This window comes from Olea europaea, chromosome 12 (assembly GCF_002742605.1).
Source record: "Olea europaea var. sylvestris chromosome 12, O_europaea_v1, whole genome shotgun sequence".
In the NCBI taxonomy this organism is placed as follows: Eukaryota; Viridiplantae; Streptophyta; class Magnoliopsida; order Lamiales; family Oleaceae; genus Olea; species Olea europaea.
This window is the reverse complement of record NC_036248.1, coordinates 1,375,231-1,398,397: the sequence shown is the minus strand read 5'-3', so window position 1 is coordinate 1,398,397 and position 23,167 is coordinate 1,375,231. Positions and strand designations below refer to the sequence as shown.

The following is a 23,167-nucleotide window of genomic DNA, read 5'->3' as shown; positions in this document are numbered from 1 at the left end:
GATTCGAAGGTTTGGGCGAGAACAGGGTCATAACTCTGGGCGACTGGAAGGTACTTCATTCGCTTAGGTCTTGGGCGTCTTGCAAGTTTGGGCAATGATATTACCGCGTTCGTGGGCTTCCACTGCATTCATTAATAACCTTATTTGGGCATTTATCCTGAATTGCCTAGTTTGGCTTCATTCTTTGGGCTATTTGAGTTGGGCTGCACTTTTAACGTGTCAACAATTACCCCCCAATATGGCAGAATTAATATCAATTATTAATTTTTGCCATATTCACTTTGTGTTTCCCAACAACATTTGAAATTTCCAAAAATTTCAATCATTATTTTCTTCCATAGCCTGAAAAGGTGCGACGTTGCAAACCCTTATAACCCCCAAATACACGTCATTTTATCGCACTACTAAATCACGTCTCATTGTTCTGCGCTTCTCTCTCGTAATATTACTGTTCATCTTCTTACTTCTCTGCTACGTTTTTCAAGCAAACCTCAACAAAACTTTATTTCGTTCCTAACGGCTGCTTCACAATCCCAATCTGGCGACTCTTTCAGTTTTAAAGACTTTCAGAAGATCCTCAGTCGGCCATATATAACTCCGAACTTCCTCGCACAAGCCAATGCCGAACTCAATGAGTTCTATCTAGGTCCTTCATTCAACAACGTCGAGGTCGTCGAACAAGTGGCGGTGGGCCAGCTGTTCCCTGGTACTCAAAGCCCTCCGTTTCTAAACTCCTTGCCGCTGAGGCCGCTTCGCGAAAGAGGTATTCACACTTGGCCTAAATATGATGTTGTTTTCCGTAGATGGCATGCTCGCCTTGTAGATTATGGTCCTACCAAGACAATTTTTGATAGTGCTAGGATTTCTGATTTGTTTGAAATCTCTCTTCAACCCCCTATTTTTGATTCAGTGCTTTTCCCTATTGCATTAAATTTTTGGTCCTCTGAGTATAATACTTTTGTTTTCCCTTTTGGTCCCATGTCCATTACTTTAAGGGATGTTGGGGCCTTAGTAAATTTGCCACCTTTGGGCGATACCATTTTTCCTGATATTTTGATTTCTGGTGTCGCCCCAAAATTTGATAGACAACTCACCGAGTTCTATTCAAGCCTACAAAGCTGTTATAATCACTCGAACGCTGAACCTTCCCATGCTGAGCGTGTGGCCTTTATTCAGATTTGACTTTGTAAATATGTTCTGTGTGTACCAAGTATGAAGCCTTCTATGAGCTATTTACCTATAGCGCATGAATTGGTGCGTGATAGGCCTCTAAATTTGTGTTCTTTCTTTTTGGTTGCCCTCTATAGAGGCATGGCTTCTCTTCAATTCCAATTGAAAAATGGTGCATCTCCCGCTGGCAGTGGGCCTCATTGGTTCACTCAAATGTGGTTGAGAGCCTATTTTCCATCACTTGGTGCTCTATCCTTTTCCCTTCCTTCTGCTAACTGCTATGGGCTAACTATTGGCCCACTGAGCCCTGTAAATATGTCCAAAAGGGACATTTTTTCATTTTTTTATACTTTGAATTCAATTCCTTCTTTCTTTCCTTTTCCTCCCTTTTTAACTCCAGATTATGTGCAACCCTCATCCACTCTAGATAGCGCGAGCACCTGTCTGCTCGTTTGGGTTCAGTTTTTGACCGGGAAGGAGTTGTTCCATGACATTTTGACTGGAACCAATGCCAAAGCTGGGGTTGAAATATATGCTCCCCAATTTTTTGTTCGTCAACTTGGTTATGGCCAAACTTGGCCTGTTCTTCCTTGTTATTCTAGAAATTTGATAGATCGCTTCCACACCGTTAATAAAGTAGAGGCAGAAGCTATAGATGCTCGCAATATTCTTTTGACGAGTAACTTTTCATTAGCCCCCTTCAATCCTTGCCATATCATCCATCCCCTTTTTGAACAATTCTGGCCATCAGTGCAGCGCAGATTGTTTGCAACTGATGCCAATCGCCCTTTCCATTCACTGGATCAGCCAGACATTTCTTCCACTTCTCCTGTTTTGGTCACCCCTGTGTCCATTAGGAGTCCTTCCTCTTCTGCTTGTGATAAACAGTCTATTTGTCCATCTACTTCTCTTCCTACCAAGCCCACTGCAGCTAAGAGTGCCCCAAACCGCAAAAGGCCAACCTCAGCATCTCCCATTTTGGAGGATGATGACACTCCTCTCATTGTCAGGAGAAAGGTAATTAAATTAGTTCACTCACAAGCATACCTTTCTATACTTGGAACTTTTCTATGTGCTAATGGTTTATTCGAATTTCTCAAAAAAGTTCAGTCTCTCCTTTGAAGGCTTTGGTGTTGGTAGCTCCTACTCCATCACCCTTTGTTGAGGCTGCTTCATCGAAACCAGCTGATGAAGGGACTACGCTTAAAGAGAAACCTTCAGTTCCAGAATCCTCATCACAACCAATGGATGAGCCACCTTCTTTTCAGGACGTCAACCCCCCAAACGTTGAACCAGAAGGTAATACATTTTTTGATGTTTTACCTTTGCTTGTGCTATTGGTTTTTGATTTGTTGCTTTTTGAGTTTTGCAGATGCTCCCATGGGTTTGCCCGTTGTGGCAAAATCTTCTCGCTCAAACAAGGGGAAGTCCTCACAAGTGGTGGAGCCACATGTGGTAGATTTGGCTGGGGATATGCCACCTCCCAAGATTGCTGATGAGGTAATCTTTGCTTCACTTTTACTTCCACTTTGTTCATTGTAGTGAAAACCTTCAATGTTGGTAACTTTCTTTGCAGGATGCTGATAAAATTGTGTGTTCCATCCAGGACTTGTTCACTTCCTGGGGGCAAGTCAAGACGTCTCGCCCTGTTTCAACCAGTCGTCCTTCTACTTCTTCAGAGGAAGATATGAAGTTCCTCAAGCAGTCAATATTTAAGTACGTGTCCTTTATGGATATGGACATCGATCAGGCTAGTGCTGCCAAACATAAGGATAAGCTTGAACATTTGTGTGCGAAGTTAGAGCAAGCACTGACACTTCCGTCGCTCAATCTTTCTGTTGATTTTAAAGCGACGTTGAAAGTTGCCCATTCCGAGATTCTCTCCTTGCTGACCAAGAATGTTGAACTGAATGTCAAAAGTACTCAATATCTTCGCGCTGTATCTGAAAGAGAATCTTTGCTTCTGGAGATCAACAAAGCTGAGGACGAATTGAAAGAAATCTCTTCTGAAGTTATGATTGAAGACTCTTTGATGACCAGTTTGGGTGCACAGATGAAGGAGCTTCAAGCAAAAATGGACGACTACAAGGTGAGAATGGCTACCAAAAAACGCAATGCCTCCCAAGGAATTGAGTGAACCAAGTCTTTGGTTGAGCAGTACAAGAAGTTAGAGATTGATGATGATTTTGTGGCTGAATTGAATGTCACTTCTTCTCAGCAGAGTGAGAATTGGGGGAGACTTAGGGAAAGAATTCGTTCAGTTTAGGGCGAATTGTAATTAAGACATCTAATGTCTTAACTTTTCTTTTTGTAATTTCGTATTAACTTTCCCCTTGTAACCTCGTACTGATGTTCATTGGTAATTCTGAACATACCAGCAGCCATTATCATTAATGAACGATTAATTTGTCTTCTTGTGTATTTATTGACATTGTCTTTATTCGTCAACCCCCCAAACATTTAACTGTTTTATGCTAAGATTCACGCACATTTTCTCTTGGTATTTCTGTCTCCTTTCCCAAGATTTCAGGCCTTTTGATTCTAGTTACTAGGCACAAATGTGGCTGTTCATATTCTGTCTCTTCACCTTCACGCCTCTATAAATGCACTTATATTTCACACTTGTCATTTTCACTTCCATTCCTTCTTCAAAATCAATTTGCTGCCATTGTTTGGCATTTTGACAATCGATCCAAAACCTTCGTCTTCCATGGAAATGGATCATTTGATCCGCCCATTTTGTCATCTTTCTTGATGTCACCTTTGGTATGGGAGATATAGGAAATATTATTTGGCCAGCAAAGTTCTTCCCATCGTCTCCATGTTCCTTACAAAGAGTTCGATGAAGGAAGACAATTTTTGAAGACGCTTGCAAGCCACCTTGCTTGCTGAGAGTGCTTCTCAACCTCCTTGCCCGTCATTACAACGATGCATTTAAGAAGGCGATATGAGGATGCTTCTTCTTCCTTTCTGCTTGCTGAGAGTGCTTCTCGGCCTCTCTGCTTGCAGCAGTGCGATCAGGATGGCAATCAAGGCCAGTACACCCTCTTACTCGGCGATCGACCGGGAGATTAGTTTGCTCTTAATTGTAGTTTATAGAGCATTTAGTATTTTGTATTTTGCAATTTTGTAATGAACGTTTGATAATAAAGGAATTTATTTGAACGTATTTTGCTCTGACCCTTTTACTCTACGATTTCAACGCGATTTGATTACGCTTTTATTTGTTCACTTTCCCATAAGAAAGGAACATATTTTTTTAAATATTTGCCATTAATGAACCTCATGTGTTTGGTGCCGTCTAAATCTACCAAATGATAGGCTCCATTAGGCAACACATTATTTACTTTATATGGTCCTTCCCAATTGGGCGACCACTTGCCATATTTTGGATCTTTGCTATTCAAAGGGAGTACTGTTTTCCAAACCAATTCGCCCAGACTGAACCACTTGGCTATAACTTTTTTATTATAAAATTTAGTCATTCTTCGTTTTTGAACTTGCAATCTATCTAGGACGTCCAACTTTAATTCGTCTAACTCCAATAAGTTTTGAACTAGTAATTCGGTATACTCATCACCACTTAACTTATGTTGCAAACACACTCTGATCGATTGCACATTGATTTTCATAGGCAAAACGGCCTCTTGTCCATAAGTAAGTTGGAAATGAGTAATTTTTGTACTTGATCAAGGCGACGTCCTATAAGCCCATAAGGCCTTGTTTAGACATTCATGTCAATTTCTGACATTTTCATCTATCATTTTCCTTATGATATTTTTTAGAATCTTATTAGAAGATTTTGCTTGCCCGTTGGATTGAGCGTAATATGGTGTGGAGTTCACTAATTTAACTCCAAACTCGCTCAAGAATTTATTCATTTGATCCCCATTTAAAGATGTTCCGTGATCTACCATCAAAGTTTATGGAATTTCAAATCTATAAATGATGTGATCACGGATAAATTCTATGACATTCTTTTGGGTGATCTCTTTTAAAGGCACCGCTTCTACCTACTTAATGAAATAATCAGTTGCAACTATAACAAAGGTATGTTGCTTGGATGATCGGGGATAAATATTCCCTATTAGGTCTATCGCCCAACCCTTAAACGGCCAAGGTTTGATAATATGTGTCATCTCTCGTTCTGGCGCTCTTTGTATTAGACCATGTTTTTGGCATGTTAGACAACTCTTTGCATACTGAACGTGTGATTCTCCCATCTTTGGCCAAAAATATCCATTCCTAATAATTAACCATCTCATCCTTTGGCCAGCTTAATGAACTCTACATATTCCTTTGTGCACTTCAACCATGATCGTCCTAACTTCTTGCAAACTTATACATTTTAACAATATACCATCAGAGCGTTTCTTAAACAACTCTTCATCTATCAGTACATAGTTTAGCAAACGCAACTTCATTTTTCTACTATCTCCTTTATTAGTTTCTTTAAGGAACTCCTTAATCTCTGCCATCCAATCTATTGAATCTCCATCTTGTATGCAATGAATTTCAATCGTTCTCGCTCTTCTTTAGCTCACGGGCAATATTGTTCCATACTCACAAATAGACTTCCAATTTAAAACCTTTGAGTACCCTAAGGCCATCTGGGCCAATTCGTTTGCTACGTCATTATATATCCTATTAACACATTGAAACTCTATTTGGTCAAATTCTTCCAACAACTCTTGGGCGATTTCAAACTGACTTATAATGAAATCACTTTGGCATTTAAAATCACCAATCAATTGGTGAATTACCAATTGAAAATCGCCTCTAACGATCATATTCTTTATCCCCATATTTATCATTAATTCTAGGCCCACGATTAAAGCTTCGTATGCGGCCTGATTGTTGGTGCACATTCTGTCCAAAGTGAATGCGAACTTGTAACAAATCACTAAAGGATTTATCAATGTTACCCCTACTCCTGCACCTTTAGCAGTTTTCGATCCATCAAAATATAAAACTCAAGGTTTTTAATTCAAATGAATTGATCTCTAACTCAATTTCTTCAGGCATATCAAGGCATGGATGATCGGCCAGAAAATTAGCCAAAGCCTGATTTTTGACTGCCTTTTGGGGTATATATTGTACTTCGAATTCTAATAAGGCTAATGTCCAAAGGCCTACCCTTTGGTGCAAAATAGGGCAAGAGAACATAAATTTAACCAAATTTACTTTAGAAATTAAGTAAACGGTTACAGGCCGTAAATAAGCCCTTAATTTTGTAAATGTGAAATACAATGCAAGACATAATTTTTCAATGGCAGAATAATTATATTCACATTTTGTTAACCGTCTACTCAAGTAGTAAATCGCCCTTTCTTCAACAAATTAATCTTCCTGCGCGACTATTCTAGCTATTGATTCTTCTTCAGTCGATACATACACTTTCATTGGTCGTCCTTGGATTGGTGACACTAACACTGGTGGACTTGATAAATATGTCTTTAGGTTTTCAAAATCTTTCGATGCTCTTCTTTCCAGACGAATTCGTCCTGATTTTTCTACTTTAAAAGCGGTGAAAAAGTTTTAGTTCGCCCTGTACAGTTAGAAATAAAGCGTTTTAAAAAGTTTACTTGGCCTAGAAACCTTTGCAATTCTTTTTTGTTGCTAGGTGGTTTGGCCTCTAAAATGGCCTTCACTTTATTTTTATCAAATTCAATCCCCCTTTTGTGTACTAAGAAACCAAGAAAATTCCCTGCATTAACACCAAATGCACATTTCAAGGGATTCAACTTTAGTTTATATTACTTCATTCGCTCAAATGAACATCTTAATTGTTCAAAATAGTCCTCTTTTTTAAGGGATTTAACCACTATATCATCTACATACACTTCAATAAACTTGCCTATCATATCATAAAAAATCAAATTCATTGCTCTTTGATAAGTTGCTCCTGCATTTTTCAAGCCGAAAGGCATAACTACCCATTCAAAACATCCTAGAGACCCAGGGCATCTAAAGGCAGTTTTGTGTATATCTTCCTGAATACCCATCCATGAAGGAATACATCACATGCCCGGCAGTCGAATCTACTAAAGAATCTACCATGGACATTGGATATTCATCTTTAGGTGTGACAATGTTTAAATTCCTAAAGTCTATGCACACCCTTAATTTACCATTTTTTTTAATATCGGCACGATATTGGACAACCATTCAACATATCTGGCCGTTCTAATAAAGCATGCTTTTAATAATCACTCTATCTCTTCCTTAATTTCAAGGAGTACATTAGGAGCGAAACGCCTAGGAGGTTGCCTATGGGGTCTAAAATTAGGCTTGGTTGTTAATCTATGTTCCACCAAATCTCTATCTAAACCAAGCATATGTTCATATTCCCAAACAAAACAATCTTTGTACTCCTTTAATAAAGCGATTAATTTATCACTAACTTCTTAATTGAGCATTTGGCTGATGAACGTTCGGCGATCTTCTCCTTCATTGCCAATATTCACCTTAAACAGGGGGTCTTGTGCTTGAGCGTATCCAGGCATGGCGATCTTTATCACTTCGTCGTCCAGTTCCCTTGTAGGCACTTTTTCTTCTAAACAATCCACCTTGTTGACTTCTCGGCCAATACTTTGTTCCAACTCGAACACTGCCAATTTATCTCTCAATGCTTTCAAGGCTGCTGCTCCTTTCGTCTTGTTCTTGCATTCTTTATTGAAAGCCATTAATTTGGCTTTGAAGGCCTGAATATCGGTCATTTGTCTTTGTTGTTTACAACTCATTTAAAACTCTTTGGTCATTTTTTTGCCAATTACTGGCTCCTCCAGGGCCACTATGTTTGGCATCATCTGACTGAACATTTCTGTGAGTGTATTCAACGAAAACGACTCTTCACTCTGCGCGACAATCTGAGTTTCTTCTCCATCTTGGACTACTCTGGCAGGTCCATAATTTCCTTCGTACATGAACATTTCCACTGAGTTTGCTTCTGCGACAAAAGGCCTATGATCGGCCTGTACCACCTCTGCTTCGCCCTTATCATTCCAAAAAACTAGGCACTGATGGAGCAATAAAGGTATACAGCGACTTCCGTATATCCAATCTCTTCCTAATAACACATTGGAACTAGTGGGATCATCTTTTACAAAGAAGACTGTGGTCCTAGTGGTTGTTCCTATAGTTATGTCCAATGGCATAATCCCTTTAGCAAAAGTTGCTCCTCCATTGAAACTTGTAAGGATGACTTCCATTGGGATCATATTACCTTCTGTCTTTGCGAATTTCCTCATCATCCTAGATGGGATGGTGTTTATAGCTGCTCCATTATCGACAAGCACTTTTACCACAGGTATGCCGTTAACTAGATTTTTAACATACAACGACCTCAAGTGTTTGGTCAATTTCATGGCTGGTTGCTTAAAAATAACTTTTTCGACAGCATCTATTTCCACTTCCTGCTTGTCCTCTGTCGAGTTACCCTTTTGTGATAAGTCAACGTGCAACATATCGTACTGAGCTTCTGTCTCCTGAATTTCCTTTTCACTGTTTTCTAATGCTTCTTCTTCAGTTACCCAACCTGTAGGATGAGGCATTATTCTTGGAGGTGATCCATACTTTTCAGAGCGAGGCACTCTTCTTCCTTTTGAGCGTCCCATACAGCACGTAAAAATCGAAAAAACGCCCAGATGGTTCTCCCAATAAGTCTACTTCACGAACTCCCTCTCGATATAATTGCTTCAACAGAGTATTATACGATACTCCTCTTCTTCTTCTTTCCGCTTCCAGATCGATTTCCTCTTCGATGTCTGTCATACCATCATCTTCTTCACCATTGTAGGCCTCTCAAGAAGTTTGGCCTTCTTCATATTCCAGCATGCATGCTTACTCTTCGTTATCCTCCTTTTGTCTTTCCCCTTTCTCTTTATTCTTAAACTCATTGGTTATAAATAGTTATTAGCCACGACAGGAGGTAACGTACCAAATTGGATAGTAAGGGGTTGATTTGGATCTTCTCCATCCCCTCCGTTTCGCTCAAACTTTGACTTCCCAGAAGAAGTCTTTGGCAATTCTTCCATAGATTCGCCTGTATCAGTCTCTTCACTATCTTTGAGAACATTCTAATTGGCTGCCTCGAATAATCTAGGTGCCTTAGGACGCAGCATTCCCTATTGTCGCCTCATCATTCGCCCGTAGTTCCGTTGAAAACGCCTTTGTTGGGTTCTAGTCATCTCGTTGAAAGGTATTGCCCTTCCAGCCTCATACTGGAACGAATGCCATATATTTGGTTGGAGAGGTTGCGGTCTGAATGTTCCCCCATTATTTACTGGCCTGAACTACCTCTCAAAAGGCGGTCCCTTATAGAACGATGTACCCTGCCCTCTACAAGGCTAAGCGATTGGAAAAAAATTAGGGCAATGGTGATGCTGCCATATCCCTGGTTTCTCTGCATTTGCACTCACTTCTTTTTTACATCTTGCACATAGGACGTCTTCGTCTTTTTTGGCTCTTTCCCTTTGATACGTTCAAAGACGCTAGGATGTGGTCCAGCTTCTTCTTCTCCATCATTTATAACCAACTTGAATTTTGGCAACTTGCTTCTGAAACCAGACGTCACCATGTTCACTCCAAGTGGCTGTGGAAAAGGATTTTCATCCACTGCCATCTTCCTCGAACGTAATTCGTCATTTTTCAATGGCATCCTATAACACATGGCAAAAAACTAAACAGTTATTAGTCAAATGTGACCACGCATTATGTCACTTACAATTCTTTTACCCTTAATTTGTTTAGGGCTTGGCAATTTATGCTTATCGCTCAGCTTTATCTGCTTATCCTTATATAATTTATCAAATATAAGGTCAACTTTGGTTACATCGAACGAGAACGTTCTAGCCTTTATGTTTTCATCTTTTATAGGCTCATCATTGCCTGACGGTTTAGGCTTAGCCATTATAGGACAAGTGTATGTGTCTCCTTTAACTAATTCGGCCAAACACATTTCGGTTTGATCGTAATACTCGTCATTAATGGTACGAACATCAAAATTTGGGTCTCTATAATAAGTCCCTTTGCTAGAATTTTGCATTTGTTCTTCCTCTCTTATTAATCATTCATACCTAATCACGTTCGCGCTCAATTGAAAAATATCAGGAAATTCTTTGTCTTGGAACTTCTTCTTCAGATCAAAGTTTAGACAACCTTGAGCGATTTTGACAAACTCATTTTCGGGTAAAGGTACAAAACATTTACTTCTTGCTGTTTTGAACCTTTGAAGGAAACCTTTTGCCCATTCATTTTGCATTTGACGTAGATTCACCGAATCGGCCAAAATAACTTCAGACTTAGTCTTATAAAACTGAGCGTGGAACAATTGCTCCAATTGTTACCATGTTTGAATAGAGTTTGCTGACAAATTGATGAACCAGGAGAAGGCTACTTCTGTTAATGAACTAGGGAACAGCCTCATTTTATAGTAATCAATTACGTCACCACTTTGTAGTGTGAATCGCCCTATGTGTTCTAGAGTAGACACCTCTCCTAAACCGGTAAACAGTGAAAATTCTGGCACTTTATACCCTCTAGGTCATGGATATGCTTGGTCTACCCAATCAGGATATGGCTTTGTGTAAGTCGGCCTAATGACAGGACGTACTCCAAAAGCCATTTGGTCCTGTACAATTTCCATAATCTAATTCCTCAACATGACATTGGGGTCATATGGAATCCCTATAAGTTGGTTGACCGGTTGATTTGCTTGAGGCCTGATATTTGGTCCTTGATTAGCAACAAAGTTACCATGATTTGGGCCATTGTTACCATTAACCTGAAAATTTATTCCATCATTAACACGTGGGGTATTCTACCCATTATTTAGGACGTTATCTTTTACATTTAGGTTACCCCCCAAGTTAGATGTACCAATGCCATTATTCTAATTTGGAATTACACCACCCCCCTGGTTTGAAGTAGAGGGATCAAAAGGTAGTTCTACCCCTTGATTTAAACTTAGGATTGGGGGATTATGTCCCACAATTGTCCTAGTTTGAAAGTGGTTTGTAAGAGGCACAACTGACTTACAAATTTGGCCTACTAACTTATTCATTATTTCGTTCAAAGTATTCAGTTGTTTGGCCATGTTGTCATAATGTGCATTCCCATTCTAGGTAAATCTTCCCATATTATGAATGTTTCGTAGATTTACCTGTTCAACGACATCTTATGTGAGTTCTTCGAGTAATGCACGCATGGTTCGAGGACTCAACTCTGTCATTGGTTCGTAACGACTGTGATTGCTCTGATCCTGTCCATCTGTTCGTGGAGAGCTATGCTGCTCCTCATATCGCTCGATTACAGACTGGACTCCTCCCTGACTTGCTATTTCCTTATCGAATTTCTGAGGCATATTGTTTCACCTTTTGTATTTTCAACACCAAACACCAATGTCTCACCGGACGTACCAAATTGTTTCGCGCGGGTAGTCGCTAACAATTAAAAAGGGATCAGACAATTGAGTAAGTGATAAACCTCTTGAGACAAAATCTCAAAAAGGGATGTTTTATTGGCAATGACTTTACAATTGAAATTTAAATAGAAATGTCTTCAAGGGGCGCAAGCACACGAGTACTGAAAAGAAATGTTTTAAGTCTAAATTAAGAAATTGAAATTACATATTCTCTGTTTGAGAGTGTTTGATTCGAGGTCCTTTGCTCTATGTCTTTTCTTCCTTTTATATTCCCTTGATACTCTCTTTGTGATCAACCATTTAGAAACTACTTAATTGCTTTATAGCTGCCCACTTTCTTCATGGTGGCCAACTATTCGTGGAACTGCCGTATCTAAACATATTCTCTGTTTGAGAGTGTTTGATTAGGGATCCTTTGCTCTATGTCTTTTCTTCCTTTTATATTCCCTTGATGCTCTCTTCGTGATCAACCGTTTAAAAACTGCTTAATTGCTTTATAACTGCCCACTTTCTTCATGGTGGCCAACTATTCGTGGAACTGCCGTCTCTAAATGCTGTCACTACTTTTTGTCGTTCAACCGTCTTCAACTGAACTCCCTGAATCGTGGAACGTGATGAGATTATCCAATAACTGTTTCGATAACTGCACTTTTGGATAACCATAATATCTTATGTTTGCTAAGATCTTGGACGATTCGAAAGTTTGGGCGAGAATAGGGTCATAACTCTGGACGACTGCAAGGTACTTCATTCGCTCAGGTCTTGGGCCTCTTGCAAGTTTGGGCGATGGTATTACCGCATTCGTGGACTTCCATTGCATTCATTAATAACCATATTTGGGCCTTTATCCTGAATTGCCCAATTGGACTTCATTCTTTGGGCTATTCGAGTTGGGCTACACTTTTAACGTGTCAACAGTTATATTTATACCCTCTATTGTACTTCCTTCTCAAAAGAATACGCATGATGTTATCTAGGTACTGAACACCGTGGGAAATCTTTCATTCCCTCAATTTTCACCATTATAAATCACGCATTTGTATGACCTTTAAATTAATAAAAATAAAAATTGTACTAAACCAATACCGGAAAAAAAAAAAAAAAAATTCACTATTTTTGGTCTCTGTTTTATGTTCTTCAACCAGTACTCATTTTTATGAAAATCTTACCAATCATGTCAGGACACACCCGATGTGTAAATGTAACAAAAACTTACAAGATTATAAGAGAAATCCAACTTAAGATAGTGTAGTAAAATTGCAAGGAAGTTTTACAAGAATACAGCAACTGAAATAATTGCTGTCTTTTGCATATTCTAAGACTAGGGACATTTGCGCATGGACTCCATTAGTGTCGTCTCAACGTGCATTTGAATCCCTCGACCTGAGCTTTTGTTTCACAATTGCAGCTGAACACCGAAGCACAATAACTAATATGTATACAAAATCTTATTTCGAATCATCTTCAAAATCCATATGGGCTTTGTATAGCGGTGTGTTGCGTATATGTATAACTTCACCTCAGCAAAGCCAATAGAAACATAAACACGAGAAACTTTTATTCATTAGCACCCATTTTTTGTCTTTAGCCGCAAATGACTTCGGCAGAAAGTTTCTTCATGACATTTGGACATGGATCTCCTCCAAAGATCTCGGGGGTTACAGGTACAGCACAAGATTGTTGCCCAATGCAGTACTGCAAGATAAAAGAAAAAAAGTGATGACCATATATATTCGACGGTATAATAAACAAGATTGTCTTCTTTTTCCTTTTTAATAGTGTACTGCTATCAAATTATTCATGCCTAACATTCCACACGAAAAGGCATCTGAAATACTATGAGCAGTGATTTTGCAAGTCCGTAATACCTTTTCAAAAACATCATAAGAATGATGGGCATGACAACTTCCCTCTCGGAAGCTTCCACAGATGCCTTGAGGAGTTCCAAAGCTAGCAAATTTGATAGATGAGATCTTCTGACCGGGAGCGCACGAGAGATGAGCTTTAGGCCTCAATGGTCTGTTGACTTTCCCTGATGCTTGCATTTGCCAATTCATTAATGTTGGCTGCCATTCATATATATCTGCACATACGCTTGCTAATTCTCTTTTTGCCAAGAATATCCCGTTGGGATTTCCGCCCCATTCTTCAAATATAACCAACAAGTTTCCAGTTGGACGGAGCCAGGATCGAGGAACGTGATACCTGAAAAATAATCATTCTTGATATAGTCAAATATCATGTTTAACTACTACATCTACAACCTTGAGTTCTTGGAGAGAGGACATAATATTTAAATTCAGCCCTCAACAGACACCTCACTAGCTGGGCCTGTTTCATTGTTTTATTGAAGTCTGACCCTGCACAATTTTCAGAAATGTGTGATAGCGAGACTTGAACTCAAGACCTCTGCCTCTTCTCATACCATTGACATGTTTTGCTAAGAACTAAGTTATTAGAGAGAGAACAAATTAATTTAATTAATTTAGTCTTCGACTGTTATTTATCAGAGATAAAACAGTGGAGATATCCATATTACCATCTCTGAGAGGCTTCCCCACACTTGCTAAGGCATTTCTTCTCATTGAACCAACCAGCATAATTACAGGCACCGCAATTGCCAGATGCTTTGTATTGATTCCAGTAGCGTCCAATGCTTTGACCATTTATCCAGACCTGACCTTTACTCATGGTATTCATATCTAAAGCCAAAGGGTCGTTTCCACCCGGAGCATTAAAAGTAGTCTGGAAAACAAAACAAAATTTGCAGCGTGCCAGGGATTTAGTAGCTTTCAAAGAAATCAACCAATTATAAACTTGATCAACATGTTTCAGCAAGATCCCAAAATTAGCATGTTTGGCCAAGCTAAAAAAATACAAATTACTTTTAAGAGACCTCTTTATTCAAGAGAAGATGCTTATTTTGAATTAACTCTTGCTCAAAATATGTTACTGTCACTGCATCCCGTGACAACATACTATTTGCAATCTCCATAGGAGTATCTGAATCCTCTAAACAAGAATGACAGTCTCACCTTGTACCATGTTAATGGCTGCCTTTGAGAAATAGAGGAACCTTCTACCCATTCAACGGAAGTGCTTCCACTGAGAGAATGAAGACTCAGAGCCTCTCCCTTTAGACCAACCTGGTTGAGAAAATAGTGGCAATTAGTAGTGAAATGATATTAGCAATGAGATTTATGAGACACAATATTGAATTTCAAAAAACTAACCTTGTACGACCATTTTTGCCATGTCAAATCCCATTTACCTTTGTTAAGACCACTAAGTGAAACTGGACCAAGAACACCAGCATTCCACGTTTCAAAATGCGGACCAACATTCTGTGTTCATGCACGAGAAGACTCTACAAGTTAGTATCACAAGTAACAATATAGTATGAGAGTCAGATTTTCTTAAAAGGAATTCCTGATTTATTAAACAGTACGCTTGCAGTCATAGAAGGTTGTGTGAATGTGAGTGTGGGTGTGTGTGTGTGTCACAGAGAGAGAGAGAGAGAGCAAACCGGAAGACCAACAGAAATGCTCAGAAGAGAAATTTTGTTGACTCCAACTCTCAGATTTACACCTTGACTGAAAGTTAATTTGGGGTTTTCTAAACTTCCATAGGTAGTTCCTGCCAAAAAATTCAGTTGAACCTTTCATAATTAAATGATTATGATTAGCTAATTTGCACCAAATGAAATTTCTGCTTCTGGATATTAATAATCATAAACATCAAGCTGCCCACCTGATAATTGACCGTTAATGAAAACATGCAGAGCATGTCCTGCCGAATAGACTGTAAGAACAGGCCACTTCCCACCTCTCAAAAATCCTTCACGAGGGTCAATCTTCACACTGAATAAAAAACCAATGAATAAGAAGATAAAAACTGATGAATCAAAAAGGAAATACGTGTTGTTTATAATGCTAATACACAAAGATCACTAGAAGTTACAAAGGCACTTACTCTGTTGAATACCACAAATAATCAGTCATGTCTCTGGTGGTATTAATCTGCTCCAACAATCCAGCTGCTGTAAATGAATTGTCTTCGTACGAGGCTGTCTGCTCATTGTATGACTGCCAAGAAAACCCTCTACTCACAGGGGTCATCTTCATCTGTGCACTTTGAGCACCAATCTTTGCACAAAATTTTATATTGATATCAGTTTTAGCACATTACACAAATCTCTATGTCTACACATGCATGCAAATCAAATTGAAATGCCTTTCTCTTACCCTTGCTGTGTTATAAACAGTGTTCTTGCAATCAGGAAGGATGCTGATTGACCAAGGAGGCAGGTTATAATGCATATTCCTGAATGACACCTTTGCAAAAGAATGCTGGTTGTAGTTCGCAAGAAAAGCAGCGCAAGCTCCCGACTTGGAGTTAAAAACGTGAGCCTGTACGGCACAATGAACATATGACTTTAGGTCCATCTGCATTTCTGGAACATGATAAGCAGTATAACAGAAAATAAGTTATATCTAACCTCCTGATAGTTTCCAAGTGGTGTCACAGTAGGATCTCCCGACACCAGTGCAGGCTCACATAGCTTTATTGCTCTATGCAAATCTTTCAGATGACCCCACTTTGGTTGTCTCAATAGTCCTGGATACGGGAAAATGAATTTTCGTTATTTATTTGTTATATTTTTCAATACATCTAACAATGTTATGTCCAAATTCAGTGGTGAAAAAGGATTCATGTAGCCGATCCCAAATTTATTCGGATAAAGTTTAGTTTGTTATTGCATTACTTCGGCTGAAACACAATATTTATATGGAAATTAAATGGTTTGCATGCTTTAATAAGACTTAAAACTATAGTAGGACTTGTGTGCGGGAAAAACTCAATGGTTTATAGGGCCTACTTTCTACTCTATGTTGGTAATAGAAATGTTATATTTGCTATGATATTGAACTTTTTAGAGTCCTAATATTTAAATAGTGAAAATCACTATCTGTGTGTGTTTATCTCAATTAACAGCATTTTGCCTGTATTTTTCTACAAGAACTGAATGCCACTTCTAATGAAATTGACTGCAATTTATTTAACCACGTGTTACCATCACAATCTGGTACACTATTAAGGTTTTTGACTGATATTTAATATAATAAAACATGTAATCATTTGGTTGCCTCTTATTCGTTATCAAAAGACAGAAATGACACTTCCACTTTATGTGGCAAGTTGTGAGTGCTAACAGGCCTTAAATTGTATCTAACTCAGATTCCTGCTTCATGGAATTCAAATTCAAACCTTCATAGAACATTTTCTAGACGTGATATATGTAGCATGCGAGCTACATATTGAATAAATAACCTTGCAGAAACACAGCTTTATGACTTATCTTGTTTGCTTACCGTATTCATCAAGGGGTGCATCATAGTCATAGCTTGTGGCAATAAATGGACCACCAGCAGTCCTGCCGAAGTTTGTTCCTCCATGATACTGAACAAGAAGAGGTGAAAGAAATTAAGCTGAAATATTATTAATAATTTCTTAAGAAGTCAGGAAATTCAGTTAACAGTCAATTTACCATGTAATAATTTATGAAAGAACCACCTTTCTGTATGAATTTTGCAACAGAAAATGCCAAATCTTCTGCCGGACGGTAAGGAACTGGACCTCCAAATTCAGTGAACCTACAAGAAAAGATATACCAGGATAATCAACCGTTAAATTAGTAGAATTTTTTTATAGACTCCTTTAAAGATGTGCAGTTACAGAGAACCACAAATGGCACAGGACAAGTTCGGAAGTTTACCACCCAGTCCATGCTTCAGTCCACATTTTTGGTTTATAAGCCTTGTTGGGAGAGAAGTTGTCGCAATAGAAACCATTGCACGTGTTAATCTGCATGATGAACACAGCTCGTTGAATTTAACTTCAAGAGAAAAATAAAATAAATTCTAATAGACACAAGAATTTCTCATTTTGTTGAAATATATTCTTTTGCAATAATGGAATCCTATTTTGACGGAGTTAAAGAGTGTTTTATTACTTCTGTACCAACTTTTGACAGTGAAGACTTGAAAAAAAGCACGCGGGATATGGAACTATGAGAAAATTATCATAAAGGAAATATGTTCATCGTCATCATAGGCAAGATTCAATGGCCTGCAATAACTTAGTAAAGAAAAAGCAGAGTAAACTTCATATAGAAGGGGACAAGATATAGTGTTACATGGGAACCTGCTATTAGCTACCTAACATGGTATGCTAACCATTGAGAATGGACACCAAATGATGACAGAGTGCAAAAAGAATAATATCAAGTATTCAATCACACTTACAATTGGATCAGGAGCATCGTCTTGTTTGCACATCACCCATGGGACACCAGTGCCAAGATCCAGAGCCATCTTGGCCGCCCATTTTGTGTAAGCTCGACCAGGTGCACCAAGTTCGCGTTCCATAGGTCCATACTCATTTTCAATCTGTCATGTATACTTTTTATTAAATTCGAAACCTATTACCTATTTGTAAGTACCAATGTCTCAAGAATATTATAAAAGCATTTTTACTAGGATAGGAATTTGGAATGTGTGAAAACAGAATACAATGGAGTATTTTGAATACCTGGGATAGAATAATAGGACCGCCCTGAGATTCATACAATCTTTCAGCTTTCATCATATTCACAATCTTGGTTGTGAATTTTTGCATAGCAGCCTGTGATTATAGCATTTCATAACCAAAAATATGAGCACGTAATTAGAAAAGTATTCACATTCATGGTGGGGTTAGAGAAGTTAAAAACTTGTCGACTATATTGTGCATGACTATCCAATCATCTATACAAACGTGCCCTTATAGACGAGGATAGGGATTCCAAATTATTATTTGCCTAACCTTAAAAGGCCCATTGTTAGTCCTGAAACTAATGCCTGGGACATACTTTAGCCAAACAGGAAAACCCCTGAAATTCAAACAGCAAAAGATGCTCAAGACACCAAAATTATGCCAAAAAAAAGGTTTTTTCCTAATTTTTATTTCCATAGAACTTTCATTTTCATTCTCTAATAATACCCAAAATTCCATTCAGCACATGCATAAGGGCCAACTCTGAGATGAACATAAAGCCCTGCTTGCTGCACCAACTTTATAAACTTCACCAGATCATATCTTCCTCCAAAATAATACTGCAAAAAACATAAATAAATATATTTTTATCCCCTGAAGAAAAATTTACTGCTCTGTGTAAAGGAAAAAAAAGTGAAGATATTCAAAAAAATGGAGGCAAAAATTATTTACTTTCCCAGGTTCAGGTTCATGCCCATTCCAGAAAACATAAGTCTGTATCACATCCAAACCTCCATCTTTTGCCTTCTGAATAAGATCTGGCCACATCTGAAATACCCAAAAAAAAATAATAATAATAAATGAAAAGGCTTGTGTTACTGCACTTCATTGTACAGACTCGACACTGAATGGGACTCGACAATATAGAGAATAAAGACACCTTATTTACCAGGAAAACGAAAAACAAAAGAAACAATAATGTACATTTGTAGTAAATATACCTCAGGGGTACTTCTTGGATAGTGAATGGAACCAGAAATGAGAATCCTCCTTTGCCCATTAACAGAAATGGCCTTATGGTCATATGAAACAGAGGCTGTTCCACAAGAAACCCATGAACTCAAAAACACCATTATCACGTGCAAAATTGCAATGTTCAAACCCATAATGCACCCTTTAGTTTCAAGATTGTAACTTCACAAAAAAATAATAGCTCATACGTAGATTCTACTTTCCCTCTTCCACTTTATTCTCTACTTTTTTTTTACTATAGAGAAGGAGAAGGAAACAAATATATGAATAATGAATGAGTGAACTCCAGAGAGAGGTGTGTAATGGATTCAATGTGATAAAAACTGCAGAGAAACTTGCAAAAACTGGGTGCTTTGCAGCTGCTTTTAAACACCAAAATTGACTGGTTTCGAAAGTGAGAGGTGGGCCCATTCATGGACGTTGGGTTCAACAAGATGGGCCCTATTTTGGACTTCCTTCGACGTTTCACTAATCCGGAACTTCATCCGATGAACCAATGGAAGAGATTGGCAAATAACGGGCCCCACCCCGCCCTGCCGGACCCGTCTCGAATGGGGCCTGAAAAACCCACCCGTGAAGAAGAATAAAAATTATTAGTTTGAGAAACTATAGTTGTTCTTAATTTACATGCTTAGCTAAGTGTTAGGAATATAACACGATAATTATCTAATAATAGTATAATTCGAAATGTTGAAAATGTAAATATATAAGATAAAAACAAACAGGGCAAGCCCTTGCCCCGTCCCATCTAAGGTGAGGCAGAGCAGGATGGCTTGGGGATACCCCGTTATGAACCTAAGTCGCTTTCATCTCTAACCAATGGACTCATTTTTTGTCTATTATCTTTTTACATGTATGTTTATAGTTGGTTTCGTACAATAAATTAGACTATACTAAGGGTGTGTTTGTCTTCCATTATTTGGGAAGAATGTATTATGGAATAGTAATTGATGTTGAAATGTGTGGTTAAAAAAGAAGGAAGAGTTTTTTATTTACGTGTAATATTATTTTAATGAAAAATGTGTATTTGAAAATAAGTACCGTAGAAAAAATAATGAAAAAGAATGAAAAGAAACGGATGACAAACAGGGGCTAACTAATGTCTATGTAATAGTTTGATTTAATCAAAAAACTTGAAAATTTGTTCAATTGCAAATCGATCAAGTTGGTTAAACTCCAAAATTATAACCTTATACGTCCAAGTTGGAACCGGAAATAAATTTTAAAAAATTTCATTGTACGAAATGCAAAATTCTCTGGTCAATCTCAATATCGGGCCATCCTTTTGCGGTCTGTAATTTATGTTTGTCTTTGTATGTCATTAACCATGCGCATTTAAGCGCGTATGTTCACTCGCAAAGATTCAACGTACATACAATTGGGCTGTGCTTTTACATGCATATGTAGAGCGTGACAAGGTATCTTTTATTGGTAATTACCTGTTAATTTGTTAATCTCCATTCAAATTTTGAATTTAGACGTTTGTCACGGACTCGGGGGTTAGGTTTTCAAGGGCTCCATCCATTCAAATTTAATTAATTTGGATAAACATGTCACTGTCGTATTTGTTTTAGTTCTAGTTTTGAAAAATGTCTAGAAGTCCAAATGTCTAGAGTTTGTATGGGTATCAGATTGGATATTCTCCGATCTTGATAGCAATTCAAGTCAATATTTTTCTAACGAAACGGTAATTACTAGCTAGTTTGATTGTTCGACCTTGATAGATTTGAAGTTATTTTTATAAAACTTTTACGTCTTCTTCATTTGGCCAAACATGGCCAGTACGAAAAAGAACAACGTTTTCACTTTTTGTATAACTTGCAATGGCGTTAACGCCATGTACAAGTTATAAGAGAGTGTTGAGTTTCGTATAAGATTAATACCACTGTTGGTAGAAATATGAGTTTGAGCATAAATGGAATTACTAAAAATAGGAACAGATTAAGGGGGTGTTTGGGAGTGATTTTTTTATCGTTATTTCAACATTTCAGTCATAATTTTTTATTTTTTCTCTCATAGGTAGCTCTCACTTTTTTCCTAACGGTCAAAAAATCAATTCTCAAAATTTCTACGAAACAAGGCATAAAAGAAAAGCATGTTTTTTTGGATGATAATTATTTTTTATTTAAATGTGGTGGTAATTTAGAAGAGCAAAAAATTTAATTAATTTTTCAGTCACATCAAGAAAAAAGTATATATGGGTTACATCAAAAAGAAAAATGTGCACTACGCGACAATGACGTGTTTATCAAAAAAATTGTAGTAAATTTAATTGCAATTTCTTTAATTGATAATAAGCGTGAATCTTGATTAAGATGTATCACTCAATTTCACATTGAATTAATATATGTGCTTGTATATTAGGGTTTATCATACAAATGGAATTTGCTAATTTCATGTATCTAATTCGACGTACATGTGAGTAAATATATGTTAGAGGGATGATGCGAACGTGAATGTATTAGATCAAAAAACAATTTCTTGAGAATTGGTCGCATAGTGAAAAATAAAACCAACCTACTCGATTTGTTTCAATAATTCTCGAACTTTGCTAGAAATGAACCAATTTTGACAGTCAAGCAATTTCTGTTCGTTACATTTAGTTTGTTGACCAAATATTAAAAAAAAAATGCTGGAATCAACCAAAAACTCGAGCATCGAAGAGATCCCATGAATTCTCAATCAATACGTCTTTGATTCAATTATATTCAATCTTAACCAACATTCCTGAGTAACATTTATATAAATTTAGGAAAAGCCTCCCTGCAGACCCTTTTGCACAGAAGTTGTCACATGACAACCCTGTGGACCATCCCCATGTGACAATCCCTGTACAGGCTCTGTGTAGTTAACACAACTTATAAATTTATACGTCCAATACACTAATAGACAAACACACACCCATGTGTGTTGAGAAACTTGTACTTTCGGTAATCAAAAAGAAAATAATGGTTTACTTAGCGGGAGGAGAAAAAAAAAAAGTACTTTTTTGGGTTAAAAATAAGCCATCTGTTTGTATTTCTGTTAAAAAGCAGAGTGTTGCCTTTGCATGCACTCCAACTATTAATCTATGCATGATTACATACACTCCAAACTGAACCCCCTACTCCACTCACACCCACCCCACGCTTCTTCTTTTTATTTTTTTTTCTTTTACCAAATCAATGAAATTAATTAATCCTAATAATTAGTTTATTTTTCAATAAAATTAGGCATGCATATATAATAATCAATCTATTCAATCGTGTTATGATGTTAACATCATCAAAAACTTCATTGTCACTAGAATCATATGAAAAATCAATAGAGCCGAATATGCGAATTGATTTTTATAATTTACATATATCGAAAATTTTAATGAAGTTGAATATTTTGTTATATCTTGAGAATATTTATAAGTTGTACCTATCTCTAAAAATGAAAACAAATTGAAAATTTGTTATTATTCTAATATGTAGTTGTCTATGGGACCTTGCATTGACATTTGAGATAAACATCGAACATGCATAGCTAACACACGAAAATTTAATTATTAAGGGAATTTTTATTTTTAAAAAATATTTGAATAAGTTACTTTTTTTTTTATCAAGCATGTATGGCTAACATACAAAAATTTTATTGTTAAAGAAATTTCTATTTAAAAATAATAATAATCACTTCCTTTTTTTTTTTACTATTACGTAGTAAAATTACAAGTATTAAAATATCACTTTTTAAGCTCAACCAAGCACTCTAGAAAATAGAAGTAATTTATTGAACTTAATTAAATTTTTCAATGAACTTAACGACAAAGCTAATAAAATATTTAAAGAATATTCGTTTAACCGATTCAAATATTATAAAAATATTGTGTAATATTCAATGGATTGGTAGTCGACATATTACATATTTTCTACATTTTCTAGAGCGCAATTATTTTCAAATCTCAACAACGTCGATATTTTGCAACCACTCTACATTATCTTAATTTCCATTTATAAAAAAAAAAAAAAAAAAAAAAGGGAGGGA

General features: G+C 37.2%; 1 protein-coding gene across 1 annotated transcript; it reads right to left on the bottom strand.

The window, feature by feature from the left end:
* Positions 1 to 12,785: 12,785 nt before the first annotated feature.
* On the bottom strand, positions 12,786 to 19,497 carry LOC111405100 (beta-galactosidase-like). Its single transcript, XM_023033820.1, has 19 exons — positions 19,129 to 19,497; positions 18,860 to 18,955; positions 18,635 to 18,747; positions 18,458 to 18,524; positions 18,185 to 18,277; positions 17,899 to 18,042; positions 17,370 to 17,458; positions 17,142 to 17,247; positions 16,966 to 17,053; positions 16,092 to 16,210; positions 15,838 to 16,002; positions 15,566 to 15,738; positions 15,344 to 15,453; positions 15,120 to 15,229; positions 14,827 to 14,937; positions 14,629 to 14,739; positions 14,133 to 14,338; positions 13,462 to 13,798; positions 12,786 to 13,288 (listed from the first exon to the last, which is right to left on the bottom strand). The coding sequence occupies exons 1-19, from the start codon at positions 19,291 to 19,293 to the stop codon at positions 13,178 to 13,180; spliced, it is 2,514 nt and encodes an 837-aa protein (XP_022889588.1). The 5' UTR covers positions 19,294 to 19,497; the 3' UTR covers positions 12,786 to 13,177.
* Positions 19,498 to 23,167: the final 3,670 nt, after the last annotated feature.